Here is a 27,717-nt window from a genome sequence, read left to right on the forward strand (position 1 = left end):
CCCCCCCATCACCTATTTATCTATTTCAACAACTCCACCATCCTCATCACTGTTAGGATTGGATTTGGTGAACTAGGTTGATAGATGAAGCAATTGGCGCGTGGGAATGGAGCAGGAGCGTCAGAGGAAGAATGGGTCGACGCACATGGGAGGAATTGTGCCATAAAATTAGGTAATTTGAAAAACCTAATTTCACTGATTTTGGGGGAAAATTGGGGAAAACCCTAATTGGGTAATTGAGTATAAATTGATGTCATATGAAGTATGTAGAGGACATTGTATACCTCTCTGGACTAGCCAGTAGAGAATTTGCTACAATTTTTATGAACTTCAAATTTTAGTTGCTTATCAGTGACAGTTGAAAATTGCTTCTGTTTGTAGTTATCTGATATGTTGCAATTTGTGTTTAATTTATATCATATGATGAATGTGAATGTTTTATACATGGTTAGCATGAGCTAATCAGCTTCAGGCCAAGGCTCAGTGAAGCCTTGTGCACTGTCAAGTGTAAATGAGCTAGGATAGTTCTTCCTTGTATGTTTTGATTGTGCAAATGTGAGATGCCAATGCTCATAGAGCCTGTGATTGGCTGTACTGTCAAAAGACAGCCAATGCTAGGGGTAGACTAGTGAGCAAGTTGGTGTTCTTCCATTTCTAGTTGTATGCTTAGGAATGAACATAACCTAGAAACATGTCACTTGATTAGGACACAAGGTGGATCATAAGCCTTGGCTTACCCACCAATTCCTTTTCAGTCACTTATATTTTTCAGTCCTGTGTGCTTGTATTTCAGTTACTTTTCTTGCCTTTCATTTTCTTGCACTTTGTAGCTACTGTGCACTGAAGTCAGTGCACTGAACTCACCCTGCCCTTGGCTTCCAAGCCTTGGTTATTTGCTGCTTCTCTTAGCTGTTTCTTTGCTGCTTTACTTTCCAAGCCTTGGTTCATATCATTTACATGTTTTGCTCACTGCCTTAGTGCATTGCCACTCTTATTAGCCTAGGAAAACTTCTTATATGCTCCTCTCCCTGTGGACAAACCCCTACTCACCCTTTTATTACAAATCTTGACCTTGTATACTTGCAAGTGTATTGTGTGCATCTTATAATCACACCACCGAACATACCCTTATTTAACTTTTTGTTTAGGACAACTATCTCTAGTTGTGGCTCAGGTTCAGGCTCTATAAAAGGGTCTAAATAAAATGCTTTCATAGGCTGGACTTCCTCAAAAGAAGGATTCTTAAGATCAGGTTGTAGAGTCTGGAAATACTCAAGTAGGAACTTAGAAGCACATAACAATAACCTGAACAACTGCGGATCCTTAAAGTCAATTAGACTTGACTCACAAAACTGACCACAATGAAAGAGTTGGTCTTCCTTAAGAAAATATGTCGACCCTATTCTCCTAAAGTAATTAGGTTTAGTCTCAAAACTTAATAACCGACACATCTTAAAATCAAATGTTCCCACAATTGGAAGAAAATTTGTTGGTGGGAAAAGAAAGTCAATCTTGGTATCATAGCCTGGGTCAACCACATCAACCAGAGGATGGGTTTCTAACAACTGAGCTTCTCTTTGGACATCATTAGGTTCAGGAAAAAGTATACGAAGATAATCTTGTAATATGGTTGAGGCACAAATGTCAAGTCATACACGAGGGAACCTTTTAAGAGTTAAAGCACACGGAGAATGATAATCACCCCCAAACTTAGAGTTTTCTGTGTCTCTAGAAAGACTAGTCACAACTTCCCTAATTTCTAGGTCATCGGATTCCCGAAAATGGTCAATTGATTCTTCTAAGTCGGGTTCATCCTCACTCATCTCTACGGGTATATCTTCTTCATCTAATACTATTGTTTCTAAGTCGCTAGACTCTAAAACAGCATTTTCGGAATAAACCCGTTCCTCTAAACCACTATCGGCTTCGTAATCAAAAGGAAAAACTACATCGTCTAAAACGGTGGTATCCCTAATCAAATCCTCGTCCTTTTGAATAGGTGAATAATCATAAAATTATTTGGATTTGAACTAGAAATAATATAATCATTATAAAGCTCAATTGGATTAATAGATTCCTGATTACTATGCCTACATATTTCAGATTCTTCATTACTACTATCCTCATCATCATAATAGTACAAAGATGATTGAACCTTATCTAAATTAGGAAAATATTCACTATTGATATCAAGGGTAGAATTAGAAACCCTATTTTGGAAATTTAGATTATTTCGAGCAGCATTAGCCAACTGTTCATTTTCTGCCTCTAGACGTGCCTGAATTTCACTGAGCATAACACTTATACGTTTATCATCTCAGAATATCGTGTACACTCTTCTTTTGAACTATTCATTGCAACTAAACGTTTATATGTCCTTTCAATCCGTTGTTGGGTCTCTTCTAGAGATGGAACAGGTTCAGAACTATCATAATCAGGACTAGCTTCCAAAAACGAGTAACCAGTACTACAATGTTCCTGATTTTCTTGCTCGTAAGACCAATTCGCGTGTGGATAGTAATTGGGCTCACCATGGTATGAACCATAACCTTGAAAAGGTTGGCGTTCCCAACTAATATTCTCACCATGGTCATAAAAATGATGATGTTCATATTCAAATTCATATCGGTACTCATTGTATTGGCTTCTGTCATACCAGTTCGACATTCTTAATTGCAAGGAAATTCTACACAATCCCAAACAAGGCTGACTCGACCAAATCAAACCTACTGATTTCTAGCAAACAAAAAGCATGATGGCTCCACTTAGATTGTTTCTAGACCAGCTTCTAATCCTTCGAAAGGGAATTCGTTACAATTTAAGCAAACCCCTCTGGAATCAATCCGAGTCAAAGTAATTTGAATTGAGCCGAGGGAAGCTCAGTGGAGCTTTGATACCCAAGGCCTCACCGCTATCACAAGGCGGCGCAGTCACGCATTCAACTCACAGAAACCATCATGAACTTCGAAGTATGCTAAAAGAGTAACCAATATTTTTCGAACGACTTTCCTACTAAGCTCGTTACCCTATCGGTCCCGTTCTAATCAAATTTTAAGCTTGGGTTCACGTTAGGTTTCGTTTACCTAAGGCGGGCAAGAAGGGAACGGTGATGAAATCCGAACCCTTATCTTATATGGCCAGTTCTTTCCCTTTACTAGGAAATTAAAGCAGCCGGTTCAGTCCTCAACATATAATCACCTTAAGGAAGATAGTAAACCCGCTGACAGGAGATGTGTTTAGAAGTTTACCTCTCGTACCAGACGGGCGAAGAACCGCTGTAGTCGACTCGGGCCACTGACTCCGGTGTCAGTGTGCGAACCCGAGGGGCCGAGACGATACTGTAATCGTCGTCCTTCCCTGCAAACAGTTTATATTTAATTATTTTTTTTATATAACCCTTCCGTAGGGTTTAAAATTAAAATAAATTGTCCAAAGTCCAGTCCAATGAAAAGGAATACAAAAAATAATAATAATAATTACAAAAAAAAATGAAAAGTCTCTTAAAAAAAAATAAAAAAATAAATTCTCTCTCTTTTTTTTTCTCTCTTTTTTCTTTATTTTTTTGCTTGGTCTTTTTTTCTTCTCTTTTAGCTTTGATTCCAAGGTATTTAGTATCCAACTTCAAACCTGTAATACAAAGACACAACCAAAGAGACGTAAAAAGAACAAATGGAATAATAAAAACCTAAAAATTCTACCTAAGCACAAATCCGCGTCGGCGGCGCCAAAATGATAATGATTTTTGATTGATGTTGTAGTAATGAGGTTCAAACTCTCGGACTTGTGAAGATTAAATTTAAAGATTTGATAAAGTTATATACACAAAAATATTAAAAATGGGTGGGAGAGGTAACCAAGACACTAGATTCCACTATTATGCAAAATTGAATGATAAATATTTCAAAACTCTATTCAATTCTTAAGTCCTATTTTATCTTTAATTCAATATAAATCATACATATTCTCAAACATTATTTGTAAACCTTAAGCATAGATTATCAAGAGATTAAACCAAGCATAACCTATCAAACTGAATAACAAATAATTAAGACAATCATTCAAATAATTTAAAACTCTGCAAAAGAAGCGATTAGGTGAATTATATAATTAAATGAAATAGTTACCCATTTATATTGCGTGAATAGCTTCCTCCATTGCCTTGGTTACGAGGGAATTAGCCGCTCATCATGTTGGAAAACCTCTCAAAATATTTCATTGATGCTCAGAAATGGTTTACAAATGATGAGAATATGAGAAATACAATAAAACCGGGTTTGTAACAATTATATTTGTTACAAACCAGAGAACTACAACCCTCAGTGACAAAATAAGACTGCTGCAGTTGTGTCGTAAACGCTGTAGCAAATAAGTCTGCCTGATGTACGACCCACATGTGTGAGTCGTTATTACTGTAGAAAAACGACTGCTGGTGCAGGTCCGTTCTTCGTGTTCTTCATGTTCATCAGCAGCAGCAGCAACAGAAACCGAGTTTGGGAAAACTAGAATTTCTTCTTCTATGGCTCTCCTCAGCCCCCCATACTCTCGACACCCTTTCTACTCAACCCCAACAACCTATTTATAGCCAACAGACCCATCGAATCTCGCTCGTTCACTCCATATAATTCTATTTAACTCGGCTGTAAAGAAAATATTTATGGGAATATTTTATTTCTTGTTTCATCTTCTCACGCATTTTCAAGCCTCCAAATTACCATATTTAACTCCTTCACGCTCCAACAGGCTGTGAGGGTCTTCCATGCACGCACAAAACACGTTGAATCTTCTCCAAATCACGTGAAACCCGTGATATACACGAACTGCCCTGTTTTCAACCCGTGAATTGTTTAGCTGATTCTAGCCAATTCTGGTCAAACCAAACGCCCACAGTGTGTTTAATAGGCCATATCACAACTATCTACCAAAAATCAGCCATTGAATCTCCCTAGAACACGTTCAACTATTCGATCAAAAATCTGCAGAAGTGTTCTCCATTTTCCCGCCAAAAACAAAATTCAAATGGAGAAGATGACCTCCCCCTAATCACGGTGCGAATAGAAGATGCCTTTTGGGGTGACCTGGGGAGCCCCTTAGAAATTGAGGTGCCCCTTATCCAACGGTGAGAGTCCGAATAACACGTGTCCTCCGGGGCTTTTACCAACTTTTCGAGCCGAATTTTCCAAAAAATGTTTATTTTCCAAAGGTACCTACAAACACATAAAACACCAAAATTAGTACAAACTCGAGTGCCAACAATATATAGTATTGAGATCAAATTAAACACAAAAATGTGTCTATCAGTTGCTTGGCCGGAAAAGGTATGTTCTGTTCGTTGGTTAAGGGCATCCCATAGAGGGGTTGTTGTATTCCTGACTCTGCTACGACTTCCTGATGTTCCTGTAGTTGAGCATTGGTTACTCTGGGAGCTCCAACTTTGGATCCGCCAGCTCTTGAAGCTCCTGTTTTGGCTGCCGCGGCATTTACTGCGTTTGCTGCGATGATGTTGGCATTGATGGGGGACGTTCTTTCCGCATTATCTTGCGCCCTATCCGCTGCCTTCAGCTTTTCACCTCTCTTCTTACTCTTGGTTACCACTGGGGTTGTTCTTGGCATCTCTTTTGACGAAGCTTTTGCCTTCCCGACATCTTTGGTTTTCCCCATCTTTTAATATTTTCCTGAAAGAGATAGAAAAAATCACGAAGACAATGGGCCCCACGTGATATCTATTAGCGTTTTGAGTTCTCAAAGGTGTAAAATCTTGAAGATATGAAAGGCGCCCATCTATGTAGATGACCGCAGATCTGTTCGAAGTTTTGATTTTCAAAGACGTGAAAACTTAGAAAATGCATGAAAAATCAGATCTACTTAGATAAACGCGGATCTGTTCATAATTTTGGTTTTTGAAATCATGAATGGAGAAAAAACCTTAGTGTTCCATACATCGTTATTTTCAGAAAACGAAGCCTGAAACAAGTCACAGGAGAAGATACATCTTTTACCGGGATGAAAGTCCCTGTTTCTAGCGCCATATTGTGAACACACGGATCAATGTCATCTGAGTATTCACAAACAATGCGTGGAGACTCATGACAATACAGTAAATAGGATGCGCCTGAAGGGAATGGATTGGTTACGTCGAATTCTTGACTCAGAGTTCTAATACTCTTCCTCGTCTCATCAACTACAATCATTGTCCTTAGCTCATACAATAAGATAAATAGTGGATGAAGTATAAAATGTACGAACATGAAATACCATAAGTATCGAATTGAACATATAAAGTATAAATGTATGAACATAGACGAAACGATTAAATTATATGATTCTCCCTCAGATATCTGTCTCCGGGATTGGGTTTTTCATTATATGTGTGAGGGTTACAGAAATAGTCGAATAACTTTGAGACCAATATAAGCCTGCGTAGCAGGAGGAACCGCACTTACACTTTCTCTATCTCTCTGTCTCTCTCCTATTCTCTTCTCAATGTTTTCCGCCCCTTCTTCACTTGGGAGAGAGGGGTATTTATAGGGTGGTTACGTGGGGTCCACTTCTGAAGCCCGTTATAACCTTATCCTCTTGTGCCTTGTGCCGCTTACGCAGAGGTCTTCGTGTTCTCGGTTCTCTCTACGTGTTCCGTTTGAATATTCAGTGCTATCTGCGCTTCCTCCACAGGCTGACTGACACGTATGATGTTTGAGGGTATTTAATGCGGGTAGTTGAGATGTCTGTCCGCGGTAGACAGCTGTCCTCTGCCCCTGTCTTGTCTGCGTCAGTCTGACTATCCCCAGCCGTAGATCTTAGATCTTTCTGGGGATAGGATAAAGTGACTCTTGGGTTATCCTCCAGTGCTTCGCAGTGTTCTAGTGTTTCCGTCTCCTCGATCCTCTACCGTTGGATCTGGTGGGAGGCGACGCTATCTTGACAAGGCGCGTCTCTTGGCTGTCCACGTGTGATATCATATCTTGATGCTCTCAGCCGCATGTCCTCCACGTGTGTCTTTGTGGACACGTGGCGGAAGATGAAATGTGTACCTACACCCTTCAAGATTATACAGCCATGGACTATTCTTCTTCTTCATCATCAATCTTTGTGTTGTCTCTCGTCATTCTGTTCTGTTCTATTGAATCATCATCAGCTCAATATACTTATTCTCCATTTTATGGTAAAGTTAGTTTAGCACTTCACTATGAATCACTGTGTCCATACTGTTCAAATTTCATGGTGAATTATTTACCACAAATCTTCTCAAATGGACTCGTTGATATCATCGATCTTAAACTCATTCCTCATGTTGTCTGAATGATTGCAGCATGGACCGATTGAGTGTGAGTTGAACACAGTGGAAGCATGTGCACTACAAGTCTGGCCTGCTCAGGTAACCCAACATTTGTGTTTGTATTTTTTTTGATCTTAGGGAGTTCTATGTTTGAAATTTGGTGATTGAAGAACATGCAAATTGTACATTTTATTCACAATATTTTGAATTTGTGATGCAGGATAAGCATTTCAATTTCATTAATTGTGTGGAGACGTTTGTTTATAATGGCCAGCAATCTCAATGGACATCTTGTTACTCAAAATTGGGGTACGAAGAGGAACCTATAAATGAATGCTACAATAGTGGGTTGGGACGACAGGTATAAACTGTTCTTGAGTTGCGTTTGATTGTTTAATTTAAACTGGTGTGTTGCTTACTTAAGCTTTTGGTTTTGCTGGATTCGTCGTAATGTGTTCAAAGATAAAGATTAGATCTCTATTTTATATGTTTGATGTGGTTATAGCTATTTGGCACATGAGAACCCAAGTTGCTTTCCTGTAAGATTTAAGTGAATTACATGTGCACTAGTACTTTTGTGGACAATAAAGCGAGATGGCTCAATGAAAAATGAAATGAGCCAACTTGGCAGAAGATTGTTTCCATGTTGGAAACTGGATATAGGAACAACGCGTTCGTGTTATTAGGATCCGGGCAATAGAAATTTGTCATTTGCAGAATGCCGTAATTGATAGTGTAGTCCATATCATCAAAAAGCTGCTGTCTTTCTACAGATTGCTACAGTAACACAAATTGTCTTCCTATGCGGCACATTGAGATGTTTGACTTTGTTGCCTACCTTGAGCTCCTTTGTGATAAATCTTTCAGTCATGGGCATCCAATTTTGGCTTGCTATTTGCGAACTAGTGTATCTAAATTTTTGCCAAGCTAATTTGACATTTTGCGTGTTTTTGTTACACAGCTTGAGTTAGGATATGCAAAGGCAACAGGTGCTCTTAACCCCCCTCATCAGTATGTTCCATGGGTGACAGTCAATGATGTGCCACTTTATGATGTAAGTTCGTTCCTATCTCGCTTTCGCTCTCTTCCTGTATGAACATAAAACTGATCGAGGAAGGTTCTTTAAAAATGATTTTAGCTCTCTTTGTAGGATTATTGCAACTTCCAAACATACGTCTGCAATGCCTATCAAGGCACCATGCCCGCTGCTTGTCAAGCACAACAAATGGAGATCCCCTCTAAAACAAAATCAAGCCAAATGCTTGAAGTTACCTTCATGGACAAAACATTTCCAACAACCAATATTAGGTCTCCAATGACTAAAGCAAGGCGCCAAATGAAGTTCTGAGTAAAACATCCAAATGTCCCGACATTACATATAAGATTTATACATATCAATACTTCATGGAATCGTGTCAGTCCTGCTGTTTTTTTTACTAGTATTAGAAGCTCTAGATATTATCTAGTATTGTACATAATGGCATCTTATTCTAAATAATCACATTGTTAAAGAAATGTTGAGACTATAACAGAGGTGGTGTTGTTTGCTTTAATTTGTTAAATATTGATTTACTAGTTGTAGAAGTTGATAGTAGCTGTGATTATCTGTTTGATGTGCAGTGCAGATCACCCTTGATTTGTTGTCAGTTAAGAACATAAATGCAGATAAAAACTTATTTGCATAATAGGCCCGTCTAGCTCGGTTGGTAGAGCGCAAGGCTCTTAACCTTGAGGCCGTGGGTTCGAGCCCCACGGTGGGCGTTCAGTTTTTTCTTTTCTGTATTTCTATTTCTTTCGCTGGCCGGCAAGCACCTGAAATTGGGACCTGGGCAAGCTACTACTGTTGCCCATAAACTGCAAAAAAATTATAATCCCTCTACAAAGTTTTCGATGACAAATGGCTTACAAAAAGGTGAATAATGGCCTCTAATGGGGAAATATGGTGTGTTTAGCTTAGATTCGCACATGCAAGAATTTTTTTTCTACTTAGTTTTTCCAGCAGATAAGATGATCATATAGAATTGATGGCTAACTAGATACCATGATCATACAGAATTGATGGCAAACTTTTAAAGAAAAATAAATAAAAGAACATATATGTCGAACCTAAAGTACCACGAAAACATTACAAACCGAATGAGAGTGCAAATCTAGCATAAGAGGAGCTTATGCAGCTTTTTCCAACGGATACACGAGTTGCACAAGGCTACAGCCAGCAGTCCCACCAGCAATATAACTACCTTGAAGTTACCTACACAGAAAATAAATGAAAGATCAACTAGGGAGAAAAAGAAAAAATTTAGGCGCCCACCGTGGGGCTCGAACCCACGACCACAAGGTTAAGAGCCTTGCGCTCTACCAACTGAGCTAGACGGGCCTATTATGCAAATAATATCTACCAACATGTGACCACTAATATCCAAATTTTGTCTGAACCTATGAACAATTGCCCCAACAATGCTTAACACTGCTATTGTTTCAGGTTAAAAGTTGATATGTACAAGAAGTCTAGAGCTTTATGAAACATTAGAACAATGGCTTGTAAGTAGTGGCATACCAATTCCTCTGGGTAATGTTGGGACCAATTAGAAATTCAGAACTTCATTTGGCGCCTTCCTTTAGTTACTCTAGACATGATTTTAGTGGCTGGAGATGTTTCGTCCATGTAGGTAACTGCAACCAATTGGTTTGATTTTGCTTTAGTGCTGATCTCCAACTGTTTTCCTTGACAAGCTGTTGGTGGAGTACCTTTGTAGGCGTTGCAGACATAAGTTTGGAAGTCCTCATACTCCTGCAAATAGAGAAAAAAGTCAGCTTCAAAGAACCTTCTTTGGTAAAGTCTTATGTTTATTATCCATGCACCTTAACTAATGAGTAAAATAAAATTCAATCTCAGAACAGACAAAAAACTATAATATTCCAGAAACTTTAGTTGTTTAAGAGGTAAAAACATTAAAACTCATTGCTGATATATAGTTCAAGTATGTTAGAGCAAGATATAGATATGAGTGAACTTACATCATAAAGTGGCACTTCATTGACAGTCACCCATGGTACGTATTTATGAGGGGGGATAAGATCATTTGTTTCCTTTGCATATTTTAAGTCAAGCTGCAAAACAAAGATATGCGAAATGTCAAAATATTGCTGGAAAAAGAATAACAGTATGCAAACAGCTAGGCGAAATAACAGGAAATACCGAAAGTTTTCCTGCTGAAGAAGAATAACAAAATAAGTTGGATCAACCATAAAGGAGCTGAAGGTAGGCAACAGAATCAAACATCTTGGTGAGTTGTTAGGACTTAGGAGCACATGTCTTGTTTTCCTGATGAAATCTTTATAAAAAGAACAGCTTTAGATGATATTGATACACTATCAATTACGGCATTCTGCTAACAGCAAATTTCTATTGCCCAGATCCTAATTCCTGACAACTCGGATGCGGTGTTCCTTTATCTACTTTCCAACATTCTTATGCGATGTTTACTTATTCCAAATTAAATAAATATCTCTATTGACCGGTGATAGGTCAAGCATTGGAGGAAGATGTCAGGTCTTGACAGTTAACTAAAGATATGTTGAAATAAAGAGGAAAATAACAATTTCTACCAAGGAATATCCGGGGAACAGTTTTATGAGTGTTTAAGTTCCAGTTCCAGCGATCATCTAATTAAAGAAAACAAAAGCTATGCCTCCTGGTCATCTTAACTCAACAATTCAGTGCATAATGACTTGACAATTGAGAAGGAGTAATATAGCCAAGTTGTAACATTGCCTGGTTGTTTCTGTTGACATATTAAATCAACCAAAAATCCAACTTACTCTTATGTACATTTTTAAACAAGTTTATCAATAGCGCATCACCATTCACCACTACCAGAACTATAATTCTACCTATTAAACAACAACGACCATTTATCATCCACCACCATAATGCTACTATGGTATTACCCTCTCTACAATGACCACTTATGATAATCTTCAAAGATGCACCCTCCAACAAACATTTCACATTCTGTGAATTACACAGTGCACCAGATTCAATGACAAGTGAAATTATAAAATCTATTCATGGCCACTACTCTTCCTTCAAGTGGAACAGTATTAGCTACTAAGAAACTGGTGTGACTTGATCATAATGGCCGTTTGCAAACAACAAAGCTGTATTGCCCAGATCCTAATTCCTAATAACTCGAATGAGATGTTCCTTTAACTACTTTCTAACATTCATATGGGCCTATGGAATGTTCACTTGAATGGATTGATCACAATAAACTTTGCACTCCACAAAAGAACAAGTACACATGTGATTCAGTTAAACCTTACTGAGACCAACTTGGTTCCTCCTGTCTCAACTCTCAAACCGCTTTGACCACATCAATCATATAAGATACAGGTCTAATGTTTTTTTCTGAACATACTACGATGAATTCAGCAAAACCAAAAGCTCAATTAAGCAATACACCAGCTTAAATTAAACAGTGAAAGACAACAAAACAATAGCATCATCACTGCCAGAACTATAACTCTACCTATTAAACCAAAATGACCATTTAACATCGTCTACCAAAATGCTACTATAGTACTAATGTCTAATGGTATTACCCTCTCTACAATGATGACCACTTATGATCGTCTTCAAGGACACACCCTTCACAGACCTTTCAGTATAAAATTTGTTCTCGGCCACTTCTCTTCCTCCCAGTGGAACAGTATCTGGTACTAAGATACTGGTGTGAATTGATCATAATAAATTTTGGCTTCTTCATTATGGCATTCTGCTAATAACAAAGTTCTATTGCTCAGATCCTAAAGACTAGTAACTCGAATGCGATGTTCCTTTATCTACTTTACTCGAACAACTTGATCATAATAAGTTTTGTACTTCACAAAAGCACAAGTAAACATGTAATTCACTTAAACCTTCCAGGGAAGGAACTTGGTTCCTCATATCTTAAGCCGCTTTAACAACATCAAACATATAAAATAGAGGTATAAAGTTTTTCTTTGAACATATTATGATGAATTCAGCAAAACCAAAAGCTCAATTAAGCAATATACCACCAGCTTAAACTTAACAACCGAACCAAAGAGAACAACGGTACTTACCGTTTTTCCCAAACCACTATTATAGCAATCTTTGACAGCCTTCTCCTCGTACCCCAATTTTGAAAAACAAGATCTCCATTCAGATTGTTGGCCTTTATAAACAAAGGTCTCCACGCAATTAATGAACTTGAAATGCTTATCCTGCATCACAATTTGCATTCATTCAAACTCAAAAGTGAGACAAAAAAATTTCCCCAAGTACAAATCACAAGGTCTTTTAATCAAATACAAAAAAAGAAGAAGAGATTCTTACCAAATTAGGCCAGACATATATTGCACAAGCTTCCACTGTATTCAATACACACTCATTCGGTCCATGCTGCAATCGTTTCAAACACACAAAATTCAACCAAAAATCTAACTCTTAGATCGTTTTAGATAAGATATCAAAATCATTACTCTGCTGTACCAGGAAATTCCATTCAGCATATTTAATTACATCAATTTCAGATCAGAAAATTTTCATTCTTATCAATTGAATTTAGACTAAAAATCATCAAAATATGAAATTCCTTCAACAAGGGTATACCTGGCAGGTGATAACGTTGTCAGCAGTAATTCTGGCGTTACCATAAGGAATGAGTTTGAGATCAATGATATCAATGAGTCCATTTGTGAAGATCTTTGGTAAGTAGTTGACCATGAAATTTGAACAGTATGGACACAGTGATTCATAATAAAGAGCTAAACTAACTTTACTAGCATCTGCAGAGTAAGTAATTTCATCAAGACCAGATGATGATTGAGTAGAAAATAATAGAATAAATAGAGATAATATAAAGATCGAAGAAGAAGCCATGGGGAAGAAGGTATATTCAAACTGACTAATTTGTCCGTCTGTTGGATTTGTTTACACCATTCAGTGTGACTTATTGGCTATTGGTAGTTTACGTAAATACCCCTCCCCTCATTTTTTACACTTTTTATTTGGAACGATTTTTTGGGGACCATGGTTTTTTTGGGGGCCATGGTTTTTTTTTGAGTAAAGACATTAGAAGTAATTTTAGGTCACCACATATCTAGTTATTTATTTAATATCTAATTTATCCTCTTAATTAATTTTAGGTTATGATTAGTGAATGATTTAGTTAAAAACAATTAATGAGATTAAATTAAAAGATGGTTTATTATTAGTTGAGTAGAATTATTGAGAGAGTAGAGTTAGAGAAGATGAAGGAGAAAAACATGGAAATAATATTTTTTTTCCAATTCACTAAGTTTGAGTATTCAAATGATGAAAACTCATCTGATTCTTCATCTCCATCCTCTCCTAGAATATTTGTTAATCTTCAAAATGATCCGGATTTGAACTGGATTTTGAACAGTTCGGTTACTTTATATGAAGAACAAGTAACCGAACTCATCTGAAGCTGTAGTTCGGTTACTTTATATGAAGAACAAGTAATCGAACTCATCTGAAGCTGTAGTTCGGTTACCCCGTGAGATGAACAAGTAACCGAACTCATCTGAAAGTGTAGTTCGGTTACTTGTTCCAAACACGCAGGTTACCGAACTCTCTAGTAATTTCTAGGAGTTACAGCGTTATTTTCGTTTGGTTCGCAAACTGCATGCACTTTTGATCTAACCGAACTTTACGTAATATATGAGTATATAAGTTTACAAAGTTCGGTTCTTTCAGAAACTTGAACCTAACAGCTAACCAATCGAACTCTGAGTTCGGTTTCTGCGATAAAATTGTGAAGTTACCAAACTTAACAAACAAAAAAATGTGAAGTTCCAGCGTCTATTGGCTAAGTTCGGTTACTTTGTAGTTTTAAATTTTTTTGCGAACAAACCGAACTCTATTGGCTAAGTTCGGTTATTTTGGAACTCAACATAGTGGCCACAACGACACAGTTCGGTTAGACTGGATTTGTTTTTTTCGGTTCTAAGGGTGGAGTTCGGTTACTTTGTAATTTTAAATTTTTCTGCGAAACAACCGAACAAAGAGTTCGGCGACTTAATTTTAAATCCAATAAAACCGAACTGTTCTTCGTGTTCTTCATTTTCAAGAAGTTCGGTTAGTAAACTAGGTTTTTTTGGAAAATCGACCTAACCGAACATGCTCTGTAACTCCTATTAAAACCCTATTTTGATCATTTCTATTCGATTGAAGCAATCAAAATCAAATTAAAGCGAAGGGTTTGTTGGAAAATATCTCTGGAGTGGTCCCATGACAGAATCAGGTTGCGGATGGCGTCTTTTATACTCGATAAAATTATTATGTAACCGAACTTAATTATGATTGCATTGATGTTGTTACATTTTTTAAATAGGTGGTGGTGGTGGTGGTGGTAATCGGTGGTTGGTGGTGGTGGTGGTAATCAACGGTGATGAGCGGTGGTAATCGGTGGTTGGTGGTGGTGATAATAGGATGTGGTGGTGGTGGTAATCGGCGGTGGTGGGCGGAGGAGGTGGTGGTTATATATATATATATAGGTGGTTATTAGATTGGTTTTAAATTAAATTAAGTTAAGAATAGGTTAGTCATTTCAACGTTTTAGGACACCCCTTATCACTATAGGGAAGGTGGCCTAATAAATTCATGATCCCCTCCAAAAAAACCCATGATCCCTAAAAAATCATTCTTTATTTGCAGAATTTCTATATTGACCATATCCAACTCCTCCAAAAACGCCCAGACGCGGCTATTGGACCCAGCTCATCTTTAATCGGCCCTCCTGCTAATTTGCTAAAGGCGGGTTCCACGCTCACATGACGGTTTTGGGTGGTTTGTAAAGCGTCTGACCAAAATTACTGCTCTTTATTTAGTATAAGATGGGTCTTTCTGGCTGTTGCATTGAATCTTGAAAAAGTTATTTGTTTCCTCTAGGACTGGGATTAAATATGGTATTCCTAGCATTCCATGGTAAGCAATCAATCTACCAAAACAATCCCCAAGGTCAAGAGCCTTGCGCTCTACCAACTAAGCCAGACGGGCAACATTACGAGGAAGGAGATACCAGTTAACTTTTTTGTTCCTAAATCTGAAAGCTGGTACCCAAGAGATGGCTTTTAAAAGCAGGAGATACCAGTTAACTTTTTTGTTCCTAAATCTGGAAGCTGATACCCAAGAGATGGATTTTAAAAGCGTGCGCTTTACACTTCGCTTTAATATTTTTCGAAAACGCTCTGAAGCGTACTTATGAAGTGTTCTGAATGTGGAACGTGAAGTCAATGATTTTGTCCAAAGTCCGAATCGCAAAATGGTCAAACTTTAAAAAATAATGTTCTGAAAATTAAAAAAGAATGTTTGGAGGAAATAATGTTTTTAGTACATAACTTCATCAACCGTTTGGTTTGACTATGCTTTGTAGTGTTGATCTTCCATTGGTGTTCCTTAAAGAAGCTGTGGGTGGAGTACATTTGTAGGCATTTCAGACATAATTTGTAGGCATTTCAGACATAAGTTTGGAAGTTCTCATTCTCCTGCAGGTTTGTTTGATATATTTAGGCATTTTAATTACCTAATACGTTAGCTTTTGCAAGTTATGACCCTCACTCTGCATGGTGAGAATTCATCAATCTTTGAATGTAATTGAGATATATTTCTCAACATATCCAAGTTTGCTAAATCACCATTTTTATGTGCCAGCTCCTTTTGCAAAAGATGTAACTCTTACATCGGCTCTTATTCCTACTAGCTACTTATTACAACATTTTTATTTTAGAAGTAAAAACATACAAAAACCATCGTAATATCCTTATGAGATCCTTATGAGATCCTTCGCTATTTTAGTTATTCATGCATATATGATAATCTACTGCATTAAGTTAGTTAAATTATCGGTCTTAAGAAGACTTAACAGCTCTAGGAGGCAGAAGCATGGTTTGATGTTCCTTGTTGTATTTGAGGTTCTGAGCTTCTTGGGTAGAGATTTGGAAAGAGTTTACAAGAACTTGAATTGGCATTGCTTTAAAAGCTGAGGTATAACCCACCAAAGGACTCTTCATGGGATGACTGGAGGTCTTGAAAGCAACGTATTCGAATCCGTTGCTTCCTGCCCTAATTGTTGAAACGAATTGCTGAGGAACCACGAACAACTCTCCTTGATTCACTGTGTCATAATAGACTCTTTTCCCATTGCTACCTACAATTTCTACGTGAGCATGACCACGTGTCACATAAAAGACGCTGTGAGCATTCATCGTCCAGTGAGGTGCATGCAATGCGTTCTGCAGAATTTAGAAAATTGATTAACATTAAGTGCTTTTAACCGCTCACGGGAAGAATAAAAGAAGCTACCAGTACATGTATATATGTGAATTTTACCGGGTATAGATTTCCTTTCTCGGCGCTCATGTCCATGTAGTTTAGAATTTGAAGCTTTTGTCCATTCGCGTGGCTGATTCTTCCGGCTTGCCTTGAGTAGATATCAGCTTCTTTGGGGTTGTCCAGGTACTGCCTAATTTTCAAGTTGCAGTGTAGTTCTTCCATGCCATTTGCCCTTCTTGATTGATACCTCTCCTCATATTCTTCATCTTCTTCTGGCCTAATCATCCTCATTCCTTCTCCTGTAACTCTAACGATAAAACCTCTCTGATCTTCTTGCTGCATCCTCCTAATAACTTCCACGGGAAGGTTAAATGCCTCGGCCATCAAATTCTCATCGAATGCTCGAAATACATTTTGGAATGTCTCTTTTTGCCGTTGTTGTTGCTGTGGACTTTGTACGGATGAGTAGATTTGTTGGTGCCCACCAGCAAGGTAGAATGACTGCATACAACCAAACAGATGCGAAGTTTCTTTGATTATGTTCGCTATGAAATAGAAAAACGTTGGTAAGATAAAGGAATATCGGTTAATTATATACGCATACCCTTAACTTTTGTTCAAGTTGGTTGGCATTGTTGTTAAGATCATTGACAGAGACGGCAACAAGTTCTTCGTTGCCATCGTTATAGCACCAGTGAGATACACCAGCTGGAAGAGCAACAATGTCTCCTTGGCGAACCCTGTGTACCTTCTGGTGTTGATCTCTTTGTTCACCCTGTCTTGTCCTAACACCTTCGCCTCTAACTGATTGTTGCCCTGAATGGTATGTCTCAGCGCAGCCGGGGATAGACATTCCTATTAACCCCTGACCTACAAATAGTATACACAAAAACTTTAGTAATCAAACTCTAAGAAAAATTCGATCTATTATCGGGATAGACATTCCGTAGACGAGAATGGCATTGTGCAGACCTTGTTGAATGTACACAAGGCGAGGAGAAGGAGAAAAGTTGGGAAGCGAAAGACAATTAGGCTGAATGATGTTTCTTAATGCAGCAACGCCAGCACATTGGAACTGATCATCAAATTCGTCACACCTCCTTCAGATTGAATACGCTGAGTAGGCTGACTCGGCGTTATGCGTTGGATACGACATTGTCGAGCCTCTTGCTGTTGAATCTGCTGCTGCTGAGATTGTTGGCCTTGTTGGCCTGTTTGATATTGGGCAAAAGCCGTAGACATAAGGAAGAAGATGATTAAGGTTACGGAAGGAATAACTTTAGCCATAGTTTGAGATCACAGCGAAGAGAAATGTTATAGCTAGTGTTGTTAACAAGGATGGAGCTCAAGCTCAGTATTTATAGTGTGAGATATTCAAAAGTTAGTGTGGCGCCTCGTTGGGTCCGTGTATGTTGTCTGTTTTTGCATGTGAAGTGCTTTGTCGTGAAGTTAACTAGAAATGCCACCTTTTGATTACTGTCTGCTTTAAAGTGCATGGAATCTTTCCTACTACGTGTTGCTAAACAATGTGTACGTAGCTAACTTCTCTGCCGAGGCCAAACACTTGTCCAAACGAAGAAAACCGGTACGCTCTTCTATTACTATGAACGTGGTTAATTTTTCTTGTCTTATTATTATGAAGTTGGTTAACCTTTTGGTGTCTTATTAATTCATTCTGTGTTTAAAATTAACAAAATATGTTGAAACAAAAAAATGAGCCCTTGAATTTTGCTTTATTTGTTCTATTAATATTCTGATTTAGGCCTCCCACCCCAGAACTTCTAAATACACTACTTCGCCTTCAGGAGCTCATCCCGTTCACGTGTAGCTTAATTTTCCAAATATCACATTACTTATTAAAACTCACTTTAATTTGAGGAAGTTCTTAATTTCCTGTATCTTTCAGAGATAGGTAGGCGCGCGAAAGTCCTTCACCAAATAGTATAACTGAGAAATGTGAAAATTTTGTTACCGAAGCAGATAAATCTGTACAGAAATATCTACCTAAAATATCCGTGTAATTGTTGTTTGTGCCCTACATCAAACAATTCATTATCCTATTAGGAATTCAATTTCGTGCGGCAAAATATATTTTGATATAAATAACACAAGTTGGTTTTCTTTTGTTTTTGTTAGAATATGGGCATTCAATTCAAAATCAATTGACTATGAATGGAGTGGTCCTTCCGTATTATATTTTAAGTTTATTAAGGAGACATTAATTAATAGTGTGGGACTATCATCCTCAACACGTCCCCTCACTAGGGGTGTGCAACGGACGGACGGTTGCGGATTAGGGGTCACCCGCAACCAAACCGTCAAAGTTGCGGATTTGAAAAATCAAACCGTGACCGGCCCAATCACCCGCGGATTTTACATCCGCGGATCCGCGGATTGTACGGGCCGGTTGCGGATTAACCGCGGATTTGTTAGGCCAAGCCCACTAATTTTAGAGCAGAAAATGTTCCATTTCGGCCAAGCCCACTAACAGCTCTAGTATAAATGGGCTTTGAGAACCGCAACGGTGCGGAGGAACTATATATTATACATCTCAAATATCAATTCAAATAGCAGCAAACAGTAGAAGTGAGAATTTAATCTAGTTACATTAGTACATATACTAAGTAAATCCCGAGAATTCACTCTGCATAAAGATCAAATTATATCATCTTTACTCCTGAAGTCATATAGCAAGAAAGTTAAAAACAAGGACCTCAGATGTAGTGCTGGATCATTACCTTCCCTTATGAAACTATGTTTGCATGTGGCATCTCTGGCCTGGGTACTGCAAGGCCATTTATACTGCGAGTTTTTGATTGTTCCCAACGGTGCGGGTAATCCGCGGTTTTTAAAAGACAACCGCAACCGCAACCGCACCGCGTGCGGATTTGAGAACTCCATCCGTGTCCGGCCCATACATCTTGCGGTCTGGGTGAAATCCGCAATTTTGCGGACGGATACGGGTCAAATCCGCGGTTACGGTTTTTATGCTCACCCCTACCCCTCACGTGTAGTTTCGTTGGGTCTAATAAGTGGACCTTCGTTGTGTGGTGATCGTTGGGCCTACTCACACACGGGCCTAGTTCTGATACAATGTTAGAATACGGACATCGAACTCAAAATCAATTGGATATGAGTGTAGTGGCCTTTCCATATTATATTTTAAGTTTATTAAGGGGACATTAATTAACGGTGAGGGACTATTATCCTCAACAGTTTTATACCTCGTCAGTTTTTTTCTCTTTTCAGATCAATCAATTAAATAGCCATGACTTTCAGTGATTCGAGTAAATACATATGGAAGATTGGAAACTTTTCGATTTGAGTAGTGAAGCACAGTGCTACTCTGAAGCTTTCTCTGCATGTGGTCTTCACTGGTATGTATCTGTACATGTTTTTGACTAAATTTTGCCAGATATCTGCTTATTCTTTGATTATAAGATTTCGAATCATATGATTAACAATTTGTGTTGTTCTTCTGTAACAAGGCAACTGAGTATTGCACCAAAAGGACTGTATGGAACTTGCAAATCACCTAAAGGGCTTGCAACATGGAATGGATAAAGAGCAAACAAGAAAATATGGTATTTATAACTCTCCTTAACTTCCCTATTATTCTTAATTAACATATGGTGAAAGGTTTTGTTTTTGTTGTATATATGAATTTCTGATTATCCGATTCTGTGTTTTCCTTATATAATGAACGCGAAATGGCTGCAAATTGGACGATACTGAGCGAAGCAATGTGTCCTACAGAACTGCTTGAACCCAAAAAAGATATATCGTTGATGATATTTGTTATATTAAAGTAGAGATCATTTGTCTTATGAAGATAGTAAAATCTGATGGTGATGCGGTAAAGCCAGAGCCAGTTTTTTGGGGCAAGTGGCGTCATTTTATTCAGGTACCTGATTAAAAGTTTGATTTTGCTTCACGATGTGCTGAAGTAGATTATTCTTTTAAATCATCTCGACAAAATTGTACGTATTGGTGATGAATGATATCTAAAATCCTACTAAATAACATGCGATTTTGTGTGATTATCCAGGCACTGAAAAAACAAAGTACTCGAAAGGAAGAAAAAATTTCACATTCTAGATGCAAGAAGGAAATTCTTCGTTGAAGTAGAGACAACAACACGACCTGCAGGTGATTCAAAGTCTGTGCCCGAAGACGAATAAGAGCCATAGAGAAAATCAAAATACAGAAACAAAAGATGAAGAAAGAAACTTCTCACTTTTTAGGTGATTTCAGAAATGAAAAAGGAATGTTGGAAAATTACTTTAATGATGATAGCGGCTATCACTATCAGCAATACTAAAGCAAATAGCAATGCGGTACTAAAGAGAATTAGTTACTAACTGCATGCAGAAGACTTTTTATCTCATTCTTGATTTAGCCTGCCTTTATTCTCCAAATTTTGTGTCAGTCTGATTTTTTGATCACTTTGCAACTACGCAATGACTTGTTTCTTTCGTGGAACACCCTTTTCTTCCATGAACAAAATCCTTCATTTATAAAGTTATTGAAAGAAAATGTTATTGAAAGAAAATTTGTTATGAGTTTAATAAAATCCTTAAACTCATACAAAATATTTCAACTGACAACGTTAGAAGAAGAGCATGTTGTGGAACCAAAAAAATAAAGAAGAAGAAAACAAACTAACTTATTCATATTTCAGGGAGAGTGTCCAAGAGGATTGAACAAAATCTTCCCGAAGAATCTCATGGAATTTTTGAATTAGCTGTTGGGTGCAATAATCAAAAACAAAGAAAAATCAAATAAGCAAAAGTTATTGATATTTAGCTCCTTTATAATGGAAGTGATTGCTTTGACGAAACGAACAAGCTCCCCGTATCTCCGTAACAACAACAAGGCAAAACTTTGGAAAATAGAGTGAGTCACGTGTTCAACACGCTGTCCTTAAGACATTAGCGCCCGGCTACACTCAATAGTGATGCTATAGCCCTCACAGGACGGATATCTCCAGGATAAAACACCCTAATACACCTACTACTAGCATATGTAGTAGATGCTCAACTTGATCTTGGCAACTCCGAAAAAACCGTTAAGGAAAATCGCGAATGCTTAAAAAACCGCTATAAAATATTTTCCCTTAGGGGTCCCTCTAAAATATAGAGCAACCCCTTTCCCATAGATTTTACAAAAGTAGTGAATTTCTTTATATAATTGACAAATACAACTTAAGAAGAAAAACTCCCCGATGTGGGACTAAAAGCTTTATATAGTTTCTTAAAACTACTAAAAATTGGAAACTCCACGATGTGGGACTAAAAAGTTTCATTCACAAAATAAAACAATAAATTATAATTTTTTATTAAAACTTTAAAAAATTATTTTTTTATTAATCGTTTTCCAACAATCCCCCACATGAATGAAAACTCAATAAAACATGAAAACACATATAGATCTTGGTAAATAAACATCCCAACCTCACGATCCAAACAGACTGATCGTGCAAGTGTTGAAATCATACTAGTCATTTCTACGTCCTCTCCCTCACACAAAAGTGTGTTGACCCCAGGGTCATACTATGGATTGCATAAATCATAATAGTATTAAGAGCTTTCATCTTTAATTCTCACATGGTGAGACTATAGGTATCTTTCACCAAAGTGAAAAAGCATGAACTAGTGAACCCTTAGTGACCTTTAGGTCCTAAGTTCCATTAATACCAAAACCATCAAAATGAAAATCACATAAAAAACGCAGGAAATACCATTTTAGGCAGAGGTGTCCATGAGGTCTTGAACCTTTGCTTAGTGAGATATTACCAGAATTACTTGCTAGAGACAGTGAACTATGTCTTGAACTGCTAGCATTTGATGTAATTCGTGATAACAACCACGGGTGATATCTCCAAGATTGTTGTCAAGCTCGTGCCGTTTTGTCCGTTTTGGCCCTGGACGTATCCTGTTTCTCAGAATGCTCTAGAGAATCAGCTCATATTCTCACAGGAAGCGACCCACTTCCTCATTCAGATAGGTGAGTTTCCATAAAGAGTGTTACTGCTACACCCCACTTCAATCTTAAATTGAAACTATAGAACTCATTAAGACTTATTAAAAAGTCATCCTCCACATGCAGTCACACTATCACGTCTACACCATAGGGAAGGGACAGAGAATGAAAATCTCTGATAGTGTTTACCTTTACCCACCAAAAATTAGTTGTCTCATTCGAAACCTTGATCATGGGATCTCCAGTCAGCAAGGTTGAGTATCCTTCATGGCAAGTTTAATATATGAGCTTAAGCCCCAACCCCCTCGATGCATTTTTAACTATCTCTTTGTACAAACCTTTCGTCAAAGATTGCGCGATATTCTCCTTGGACTTTATCCAATCAATGGAAATAACGCTGATTGAGATTAGTTATTTCTTAGCTTTAACTATTATAGCTTGGATAACACAATGTATAGATATAGCTGGCACAGGCCTATGCCAAAGAGGAATGTCTTCTAAAAATCATCTTAGGCACTCGGCCCCCTCTCATGCTTTATCTAACGCAATACTCTCAGATTCCATAATGAATTGAGCGATATGTTTGTTTGGAAATCTTCCAACAACAAACCCACATGTTAGAGTGAAACCATATCCACTCGTAGACTTAGACTCCTCTGAGTCAACTATCCAGTTTGCATCATAAAGTCCCAAGGACAACAAGATACCTTTCATAAATCAAAAGATTATTTTAGGTACCATAATACTCTACTCAGTGCATCTGAATTCTCTTGCTCTGGACTACAATTATATCCACTTAACTTACTCATAATATAGGCAATGTCTGGACTCTTACAGTTCATTAAATTCATCAGACATCCTATAACTTTTGAGTATTCAAGTTAAGATACTCCACTACCCTTATTTTTCTTGAGACTACAAGAATAATCGTACGAAGTACAAGCAGGTTTACAATCAGACTGATTGTATCTCTTAAGCACAACTCAACATAATGAGAACGACTAAGACTTATAAATGTTTGATTATCTTCGAATCCTCATCCCTAAGATTACATCAAAAGGTCCCAAGTCTTTCAAGTCAATGTTCTCATTCAGTGCATGTTTTTAGTGGAATTGATCACATCTATGTTTGTATCAAGCATATCATCAACATACAAGCATACAATTACACAGACATCCTTAACAAGTTACTTGTAAACATACTTGTCAGATTCATTAATTTAAATCCACTATCCATTATCACATGATTAAATTTTCCATGTCACTGTTTACGTGCTTATTTGAAAACCATACAAAGATTTTTCAAATTACAAACTTTGTATTCACAACCTTTCACTACAAAGTCTTCAGGTTGATCTATGTAAATTTCTTTACCTAATTCACGGTTTTAGAAAAAGCTGTCTTAACATCCATCTGATGTATCTCTACGTTCTTTATGGCAGCAATAACAATTAGTATCTCAACGGAAGTAATTTCCGTCACAATTGAATTAGAATCAAGGAAATCTACACCTTCTTTTAGTTTATAGCCTTTAGCTACCAACTTAGCTTAATATTGTTCCACAGTTTCATCTACCTATCGTTTCCTCTTAAAGACTCATTTACATCCCATGGTCTTACAACCTGGAGGTAAACTAGCAAGCTCCCAAGTCTGGTTCCAACGGACTGAGTCCATTTCACTAAATGAAGCTTCTTACCAGAATGGGGTTTCAATAGATATCAAGGCTTCTTTACAAGTCTGTGGCTCGGACTAAGCTAGGCATGTTATGAAGTCGGTTTCATAAGAAGTCTCAAGTCTAATTATTTTACTTCTCTTAGGCTCAACATCAACTTCATATTCCTTTAAAATAAGTTCTGACTATTTGAAAATAAATCTAGGGGATCAACAACACATCTCTAATGAGGTACAGGTTTAGAATAAACATGTTCAAAGAACTCAGCATCCCTAGATTCCGTAATAATATTCACACCAATGTCAGAAAAAATCAGAACACACAACCAAAAATCTATTTGTAGAAGTATACTCAATATACCCTATACGAAAAAACAATCAACATTTTTGGTTTCAATCTAGTTCTTTTAGGAAGAGGAATTACAATCTTAGTCAAACGCCCCCACACTTTGACACATTCATAAGAAGTTCATCTACCGTTCCATAAACCATATGGAGTTTCATCTGATTCTTAAAAGGGTACTTTATTCAGGATATACTAGTTAAGAGGACTGCCTCCCCCCACAAGGCCGCAGGTAATCCTGAACTAACCAACATGGAAATTATCATCTCCTTAAGGATACGATTGTTATGTTCAAGGCTTCTAATTGGTTTCCAACTTCAAGTTTATACATCTTAAGGCTTCTAAGGCGTCATCCTTATCCTAAGCAAGTATACAAGATAGTACCTCGTACAATCATCTACGGAAGTTATAACCATTTTTTACCACAGTGATTTTGGGTTGAACTCATGTCAACTAGGCCTAACTGAATTAATTTTAGAGGCTTATAATTACTCTGAACATTTGTGCTAAAAGATTTTATAGCATATTTTGATTCTTCACAGATTTCACTTTTGTGTTCAAAATCCAAATTAAATTTGGGTACGAAGCCTATGCTAGCCAGTTAAGCATTGACTTATAAGTTTACGGTTCCAAGTCTACCACGTAAAACAATCAATCACACAAAGATATCACAAGAATCAATTACGTTCACATCATCAGTTTTTCCGTTAAGCTTATATAGACCCAAAGTCCTATAACTCTTGCTTAAAAAATCACTGCCTAGTTACAACAAGTTTTCCAGATTCAATTAAGATCTTAAATATTTTTCCATCTACAACAGAACAAGATACAAGATTTTCGCATATGCTCGGAACATGAAAACTTCATTCAATGTGAGAATATTAAAAATATGAGCTTCTGCTCGACCTTTTCCTTTTATGCAACCTCTATTGCATATGAGTTACTCAATAAGAGTTTCTCGACATCCCCTATCCTATGATAGGAGGTGAACAGGTCTCTGTTTCAACAAACATTCTTGGTGGCTCCAGAGTCCACCTACTGGTCTCTCACATTGGTTATTAAAATAACTTCCGACATCACGCCACCAAACTCGTTCTAGTTTGTTTCAACTAAATTAGCATTAACTTTCTACTTATTAAGGTTTTTATGTTGTCTACAATTTACTGCCGCGTGGCCAGGAATTTTACAAACATAACACTCACCCTTAACTAAAGTAATTCTGGATTCAGGTTTACGAAATATACCTTTATCATGAAGACCATGCTTATAGTTGCGTTCGATGTTCTCACCTTTGCCATCTTTGGAAGATTTGTTTCCAACCACATGCGGCTATTAGCCATGTCCCTCGGAGATGACACCTTTATTAACAAATCACAATTCCAAATCAGAAAGTAAAATATGAGTTTTGAAGATAACATCTATATATACAAACTTCGTTTGAATCAGCATTTCAAAAAACTCATGGTTACCCCCACAAAAATTAATTTAGTTAACAACAATTTTCTGCTCGTCAGAATTTTTCAGAAACGTTTTTCTGTTTTGTAAAATATCAAACAAATACTTTTACAACTCCAAAAATTCTGAAATTTTACGCAGGTAACTATCAGGATGTCTACTACGTTGTGTCAAAAGGGTTCATCGAAATTTCTTCTATATTAAAAGATAAAATTGAAACTCTACAGATGACCAGAAATTCGTTTTTGTTTTTCACTCCACAATTAACATCCATGATTCACAAACCAATCAATCGTTTTCGATTATTACAAATACTAATGTCTTAAGATTGTTGGGTGCAATAATCAAAAACAAAGAAAAATCAAATAAGCAAAAGTTATTGATACTTAGCTCCTTTATAATGGAAGTGATTGCTTTGACGAAACGAACAAGCTCCCCGTATCTCCGCAACAGCAACAAGGCAAAACTTTGGAAAATAGAGTGAGTCACGTGTTCAACACGCTGTCCTCAAGATATTAGCAACCGGCTACACTCAAGAGTGATGCTATAGCCCTCACAGGACGGATATCTCCAGGATAAAACACCCTAATACACCTACTACTAGCATATGTAGTAGATGCTCAACTTGAGCTTGGCAACTCCGAAAAAACCGTTAAGGAAAATCGCGAATGCTTAAAAAACCGCTATAAAATATTTTCCCTTAGGGGTCCCTCTAAAATATAGAGCAACCCCTTTCCCATAGATTTTACAAAAGTAGTGAATTTCTTTATATAATTGACAAATACAACTTAAGAAGAAAAACTCCCCGATGTGGGACTAAAAGCTTTATATAGTTTCTTAAAACTACTAAAAATTGGAAACTCCACGATGTGGGACTAAAAAGTTTCATTCACAAAATAAAACAATAAATTATAATTTTTTATTAAAACTTTAAAAAATTATTTTTTTATTAATCGTTTTCCAACATTAGCCAAATCCCTCCCTCTCTTGAAAAGGAATTAATCTATTTCTTCCCTTTGTTTGATTCCCTAACGGTGATAATGTTTGTGTTACCCCACAGCTCAAACAGTTTTGCTCCAACTGAACATTGAATGGAGTTCCCGGCCTCATGAAGAATCGTCCCTCTTCCGCCTCCATTAGATTTCACTTTCCTTTTCCCGGACACAAAAGTCCAGGGGTTCTCAGACATGATTTCTAGTTGCTTCACTGTAAAAGTCCAGGGTTTTAGGGTGGTGGTGTTAAAGGTATGCTTGATAAGGAACTGAAAGAAGTTGGGAGTTGATGCACAAAATATCGAATAGCTGAATTGGAACTGAATGCAACATTAATCCGGTATTAGATTAGATTAACTAGCAAATATTGCCTTTACAAAACACGTTAGGCGGAATATGGATTCTCCAATGACATCGTATCGTACGTGTTTGAAATATTCTTAAGATCAAGTTATGTGTAATATAATTAGTCCCACAATAAAAACGCGGTTTTTAAGACTTTGTCTATATTGCAATAGGGTTGCAACTATAATCGCCAATTGGCAGTGGATTGGATACTCACTGATAGTCCGTCATGGGCTATCAGCAAATCCAACTTTTCTTGAGATTTAAGAAAACTAAGCCGAGTCTCTCCATCCATTAGTGGCTTGTGAAGAAACGGGTTAACCCGGCCCGTA

At 37.4% G+C, this 27,717-nt stretch overlaps 1 protein-coding gene, 2 non-coding genes and 1 pseudogene across 3 annotated transcripts; 1 reads left to right on the top strand and 3 right to left on the bottom strand.

Moving 5' to 3' along the window:
• Nucleotides 1–8,961: 8,961 nt before the first annotated feature.
• Nucleotides 8,962–9,034, top strand: TRNAK-CUU. The gene has a single exon. It is a non-coding gene; the product is annotated as a tRNA-Lys (tRNA).
• Nucleotides 9,035–9,203: 169 nt separating this feature from the next.
• Nucleotides 9,204–13,227, bottom strand: LOC113284200 (gamma-interferon-responsive lysosomal thiol protein-like). Its single transcript, XM_026533614.1, has 6 exons — nt 12,912–13,227; nt 12,636–12,701; nt 12,383–12,523; nt 10,292–10,384; nt 9,831–10,064; nt 9,204–9,524 (listed from the first exon to the last, which is right to left on the bottom strand). The coding sequence occupies exons 1-5, from the start codon at nt 13,179–13,181 to the stop codon at nt 9,867–9,869; spliced, it is 768 nt and encodes a 255-aa protein (XP_026389399.1). The 5' UTR covers nt 13,182–13,227; the 3' UTR covers nt 9,204–9,524; nt 9,831–9,866.
• TRNAK-CUU lies at nt 9,578–9,650 on the bottom strand. The gene has a single exon. It is a non-coding gene; the product is annotated as a tRNA-Lys (tRNA).
• A 2,751-nt stretch (nt 13,228–15,978) lies between the features above and the next one.
• LOC113280494 lies at nt 15,979–17,885 on the bottom strand (annotated as a pseudogene).
• Nucleotides 17,886–27,717: the final 9,832 nt, after the last annotated feature.

This window comes from Papaver somniferum, chromosome 5 (assembly GCF_003573695.1).
Source record: "Papaver somniferum cultivar HN1 chromosome 5, ASM357369v1, whole genome shotgun sequence".
Taxonomy (NCBI): Eukaryota; Viridiplantae; Streptophyta; class Magnoliopsida; order Ranunculales; family Papaveraceae; genus Papaver; species Papaver somniferum.

What these genes read in the sequence shown, in the direction of transcription:
- LOC113284200 (XM_026533614.1), bottom strand. Translation starts at nt 13,181, where the DNA reads ATGGCTTCTTCTTCGATCTTTATATTATCTCTATTTATTCTATTATTT. An exon ending in TATATGTCTGGCCTAATTTG is followed by an intron (nt 12,524 to 12,635) that starts GTAAGAATCTCT and finishes ATTGTGATGCAG; the next exon opens with GATAAGCATTTCAAGTTCAT. An exon ending in ATAGTGGTTTGGGAAAAACG is followed by an intron (nt 10,385 to 12,382) that starts GTAAGTACCGTT and finishes TTTGTTTTGCAG; the next exon opens with CTTGACTTAAAATATGCAAA.